Below are 6,339 nucleotides of genomic sequence, written 5' to 3'. Positions count from 1 at the left end.
GCCTGAGACATCCGTTTAACGTCTAGTCATGTATATGTGTTAAATGTGGGACAAAAATGTGATGTGAACATAGCCTTAGAAGAACTGATCCCCCACAAGTTTACGAAATATTTGCTGATTTAAATCAATTAAAAAGGGGACATTTCCAAATCTTAAAAATATGGGACATAGTAACCGGTCAGGTATGTCATCATCTTCAGATTCAATGAATTAGAAATGCTGTGTCACCACAGAGGGAAAAGAAAACTAGGAGTGGGTCAGGGTGATCTAGTGAGATGGGCGCACTTCACTTTCTAGAAGCTGCTAGCCACTTCCAGCATTTTCAGCTGCTCTGGATCATCTCCTACTATATCAGCTTCATGCCTCCTGCGGTCCTGGGGGTCAGCTTTCAGTCATCTCCTAAAATGGCAGGGCAGGTGGGACTGCTCACTATAACAGGGGGGACGTGTACTATTTAAACAAGCATACAACCTACCAATATGCTTTCTCTTTGAAACAAATACAATAAGGATTTATTCTGTATTTGTTTATCTATAGTCTAATATTTTAGATCTTTGTATCTTATTTTTAACACTTAGTAATAACTCTATACCTGGCAACCGTCCCTGTCCCAGTCAGACGTGCCCACATTCCAAAAAGCTGGACCACTTCATTCACATCTATATATAACACAGAGGACATAAGCTGGTTGAAGAATACTAAAGAAAGGAGAAGTTCTGAGAAGTCCTAGATATGCCGGCAAAGGTATGTTTATACACTCCATGCAAAGGTTATTATTGTAGGATATCTATCTATCATCTTCCTAGTTATCTCCATCAGCCTATCTGTCTCCATCATATCTTCTCTCTTAAGATGTACAGTATATAATGCAATGAAAACTTTTGGACTTATTCCCACGATTGTCTTGATTATCCATTGCTATGCCTCGTTGCCCATCTGCTAATCTTGATGTCTTCAACAGGATTACTGGGAAATACTAAGCAATATTTGGTAGAGCAATATCATACCAATTGGATAGTGTACTTTTTTGTGATTTACATCTGTTTATTATGAAATAAAGTTGTGATCTATTCTTACATGAAAATATAGAGAAAATTATTTTATGTGGAACTGGTGTTTTCAGCACAGGAATGCAATCAGAAAGCTGAGCAGAGACCTGCTAATATTTTATTTGGGTGTAATTTCTAGAAGGTTCTCTACCTTTACTTATGTCCAATAATCCAGAATATATGGGGGGGGGATTAAAATTATATATATATATATACACACATATCCTGGGATGAATTTACAGTGTATATGATCTTTAAGTCATTGCTAAATCAAGTATTTAAACAGCAAGCAGCTTTAACAGATAAAGACATGTGTGCACAGGCTGTAACAAGACAGGTGGCCATGACACATGTTCCACTGTGACAACTCCCTTATATGGCCAGCACTAAGTCAGCTGCATAGACACTCATGTTTGGTGTGAAGTACATTTGCCAGCCCCCCAGCATACTTGCTTGTCCCATTCATTCTTTGTTCAGGATCATAGTTTATGCGATTGTTACATTTCTGGGGGACACGGTTTATCTATACAGGTTTTTGGTATTTATGAAGGATAACCTATCTTTGGTTACATATTGACACATTAAATCATGAAAGAACACAGAACAGTGTCAGCCTAAGTAGGCATAGTGAATAAAGAGCTTCCTTTTACAAGGCTGTATAATGTAGCCCTGATATGTAAAATCTTTTTTTATTGGATCCATTTATATCACTGTGATAGGTCATGTATTGTTTAGTTAAGGGAACAGATATTAATGAAAGTGATGCAATTATATTTGGTAGCACAGATAATAATTCAGACATCCAGATATTATTTACAAACATGTTCTGCTAAATACAAAGAAAATCAACTATAATGTAAAAATGCAGCATATTCAGCTGGATTCACATATAACAGTTCAGTCTGGACAGTTTGCACACGCTTGAGCTGGAAACAGCTGATTACACTATTGTGCCCTGTCTAGTGTCCATAATCAAGCAGACAACACTACATGCAGTGTGTTTCTGTCTGGCACAGAAAGATGTATCTGATGCCAAAACTGCTACCATAGGCAATTATTGGATCAGTACTAGCAACAGAAATGCACCATGCAAAAATAAATTACCACTAGTCCACGTGTGTGAAAAGGGCCTTGATCCTTTTTATTTTTGTTTTAGAATAACAATTCATTCGGGGGGCATGACACTAATTTAGGGCTTGCCACATACTGTAGTTTCACCAGACTCCGGAATGGCAAATCTGCCAAGTTATACATCTGGTATTCCATTGGTTGTATAAGGACTCATATTTACAAACATAAATACCAGAATATTAAATGTATTTACAAACATAAATACCATATTATTACATGTATTTACAAAAAAAATAAAAAATAGCACATCATTAAAATAGATTGTCTGGTTTACAAAACCAGATACCCTATGAGGACATAATTGAAGGGAGTCACCCATTTGGCACCTATATCAATAAGCCAGACCTGGCTACAAGACAGCACCTCTTTCTCAGTAACATCCAGTCAGACCCAGTTATACACGGACAGGCCACTGGTTTCAGTGGGTGATAACTCACTCTCCATTTTTTCTGTGGTGAGAATTAAACACTTGCTGACAGGTTCACCCATCAATTACAAATGATTGCTGGGGGGTCACCATTGAATCACATTATTTCTGTAGGATACTTGTAATAAAAAGAGATATGTTTTCTTTCTACAGATGGAAGACCCAATACAGCTTAAAGAGGAGGGAAACAAATATTTCAAAGAAAATGATTATGACCAGGCTATTAACTGTTACAGCAAAGCAATAAAGCTTTTAAAAGATAAGAAAACGTCGGCAGTTCTTTACCGTAATCGAGCAGCTTGCCACCTTAAAAAGGTAAATGTCTAAAAGAAAAATAGCAACGAATGCTTTTAGTTACTGGTCGTAATCAGTAGAATAAATGTATATGTGGTTTGAAATAAGCTAAGTGTAAGTTGTGGCAGAGGAGAGTTCTAATTTTTTTCCCCAGAGTACTGGCTACAAAGAGAGTTTCCTCCTTTGGAGGAACGAGGACGTGCCTTGCATGGATAGCCCATTACTTTTTAGAACTGTACAATACTTAATTCCCCTTGTTGTGGTAATATGGAGAAATTGAACACCTGCTGCAGGGTTCCCCCTCACAGACTATATCTGGGGTTTCCAGCAGAGGAAAGCTGATCAGTTTTTCATTAAGGGACCTTTCTAACAGAAAGATATTGTCCAAGATGGACAGCCACGTTAATGTGTACTTTATAGAAAGAGCACCACAATGCAATGCAAATAATATGAAAAATTATATAGGGGAGCACAAGCCCTCCATGTACTACCCAACATGGCAAGACCCTAACTGCCTTATCATCTACTAATTATCAACCTATTTGTATTTTCATAGGAGAACTATGTTCAAGCCGCCTCAGATGCATCTAAAGGTATGTGTGCAGGACCCCAGATGACTAATGCAAACGGGTTAATTTGCTACTAAATAGGTTAATATCAATTTCTGATGTTAATACACTTTTTCTATGTAATGTTTGTAAGCCTAGCACTAATATGAAAACATTGTTTAGTGAGTGTGCCTTATTTAGCAAGAAGAGGCTGGTCCTCACCATCTGAGTGAGGAACTAGTGAGTTTGGTTTAGTCAGGGCAAGTAAGAAGAATCTTCTGCATGTGCCAGTGAGACCTGTCCCAGCTGTCAATTTAGAAAAGTGTTGAGAATCCCCAAAAAGTCACAAATTATTGCCAAATAATGGCGTCCGCGCAATAATTTCTGACTTTATTTACGCCACAACAGTTATCCTAAAATACCAAAAGGCCAAGGACTGGATGGGGAAGATGCCTGGTGAACAAGATGCTCAAAAGTGATGTGATACTTTTTAATAATTTTGTATGCACTTTGTGCTTTGTTAGCACATGTTAGTTTTTCATGCAATTTATATATTCTTTGCATTGTGAATCTAATTTGGGCCATTTTATATAATGTAGGGATTTTTTTCTTTTATAATAATCTGATGAGAGGTCGTTCAACTTTTTTTTATTTGTTGGCCCCCTGGATATGAATTGTGTTTTTTGGTTCTCCATAAATAATGATTTAATAAATTGTGTGATTATTTATTATAATATTTTTGGGTGTGCATGTTTAATTAGTCTTCCTCAGACTACATGTTCCTGTGGTCCATGTGACAGCTGTAAAGCATATCTCCAAATGCTGTTAAGCTACCCTTATAATCATGTACAGAAATTAGTGTAAATGTCTACCATCAGAAAATAAACAGATTAGCATAAAATACAAAATCAAAACAAATATAGGTCATACGTTCCCTTAAGTCAAAGATTTGGCACAGTTTTATCAGGTCAATTAACATACAGTACAAGTGTTTTGTTCTAATTTCAGCCATTGATGTGGATGCAAAAGACATAAAAGCTCTATTCAGGCGCTGTCAAGCCCTGGAAAAACTGGGGAAATTGGACCAAGCATTTAAGGATGTTCAAAGATGTGCAACACTTGAGCCAAAGAATCAAACATTCCAAGAGAGTCTGCACAGAATAGGTGCTGATATCCATCAAAAGGTAAGTGTATCTGATGACTACTGAGAAACTACAGCTTAGGCCAGCCATGCTCAACCTGCGGCACTCCAGCTGTTGTAAAACGACAACTTCCACAATGCCCTGCTGTAGGCTGATACCTGTAAGCTGTTCGGGCATGCTGGGAGTTGTAGTTTTGCAACAGATGGAGGGCCGCAGTTTGAGGATACCTGGCTTAGGGTGTCAAATGCCTTGTGAGGCAAGCCCTGAAACCTTTTATAATGTAATGTTATGTAAGGGCTGCTCTCTCAAAACAGGGCGGCGGTGACAGATTCGTTTGCAGGATTAAAGTCCAACTTTAAGACTTTTCCATACACTTTACCACAGTTAGGCCTCTCGCACACGAATGTATTTTCTTTCCGTGTCCATTCCGTTTTTTTTTGCGGACCGTATACGGAACCATTTATTTCAATGGGTCCGCCAAAAAAACGGAAGGTACTCAGTGTGCATTCCGCTTCCGTATGTCCGTATTTCCGTTCCACCAAAAAATTAAACCTGTCCTATTATTGTCTGCATTACGGACAAGGATAGTACTGTTCTGTTAGGGGCCAGCTGTTCTGTTCTGCAAAATACAGAATGCACACGGACGTCATCCGTATTTTTTGCGGATCCGTTTTTTGCGGACCGCAAAATACATACGGTCGTGTGCAAGAGGCCTTAGGTTGTGAACTTTTAGTATCTCTTTAAATGATTGAATGCCCTAAAACAGGCGTGCACAGCCTTTTTGGTCCACAGACACCATTGTTAGACTGTAACTCTCCCCTAGGCTGCAATAAAACTTAAATAGGTTGTCAAAGGCTACTTTCACATCTACGTTTTGGTTTCAGGTTTTGGGATCCAGCAGAGGATTTCAAAACCTGACCGAAACCGATCCGTTTCAATTTACATATTAGTAAGCATCCGTTCCGTGACGGATCCTAAAAGAATGGATCAGTCACCATTGACTTACATTGTTTTTAGTGATGGATCTGTTTCGTTCCAGTTAGATGACCGGACACAAAACCGCAGCTTGCAGCGGTTTTCTGTCCGGTCACAAAGTGAAATGGTGATGGAACGGAATGCATACTGATGCATCCTGAACAGATCTCTTTCCATTCAGAATGCTTTAGGACTAAATACAATCGTTTTGGTCAGATTTTGAGATCCTGTGCTGGATCTCAAAACCTGAAACCAAAACGCAGATGTGAAAGTAGCCTAAGTGTTGTATTATATATCTAATCTGCTGAAATATTTATTTTACCTTCCCAGCCCCCTCTGATCTAGCACTGCTGCTCCATCCTCTTCTCTGGGCTGCAGCCATGATACTTTTTTTTGGCTCCAGTTTTGTCCCATATACCTATGCAGCCAATCACTGACCCCTGCGGTGTACGGCGCAAGACTGCAGAGACCAGTGATTAGCTGTAGAGTACAGGACTACTGTAGTCAGAATAATACATGATAGCTGCAGTCCGGGGAAGAAGATGGCCATACTCCTGCTGTAATCCCTTGGGTACACTGGGCTGTACCTCCATAAGATTCCATAAACAGATATATCCATTGTCCAGCAGGATTATGCATTTGCCCGCAACGAATATGTTCTCCCCTAGTGATTATACAGTAAAATAAAAAAATAAAGCAAAATGTTAACAAAAATGTGCAAAATAAACCATAAGTAGAAGTTTTTGTTCTTCTCTCGTGAATCCAAGAGATGG

The 6,339-nt window shown here is 38.8% G+C and overlaps 1 protein-coding gene across 1 annotated transcript in view; it reads left to right on the top strand.

The window, feature by feature from the left end:
- The first annotated feature begins 629 nt into the window (after positions 1 to 629).
- Positions 630 to 6,339, top strand: part of UNC45B (unc-45 myosin chaperone B) — a 32,271-nt gene continuing 26,561 nt past the window's right edge. The window contains exons 1-4 of the mRNA XM_044287094.1: positions 630 to 744; positions 2,761 to 2,922; positions 3,458 to 3,494; positions 4,458 to 4,633. Of these exons, the coding sequence (XP_044143029.1) occupies positions 733 to 744; positions 2,761 to 2,922; positions 3,458 to 3,494; positions 4,458 to 4,633 (387 nt within the window). The 5' untranslated portion in view covers positions 630 to 732. The remainder of the gene's footprint in view (positions 745 to 2,760; positions 2,923 to 3,457; positions 3,495 to 4,457; positions 4,634 to 6,339) is intronic.

Source organism: Bufo gargarizans, chromosome 3, assembly GCF_014858855.1.
Source record: "Bufo gargarizans isolate SCDJY-AF-19 chromosome 3, ASM1485885v1, whole genome shotgun sequence".
NCBI lineage: Eukaryota > Metazoa > Chordata > Amphibia > Anura > Bufonidae > Bufo > Bufo gargarizans.
Note: the sequence above shows the minus strand (reverse complement) of the source record. Positions and strands in the feature narration are given on the sequence as shown.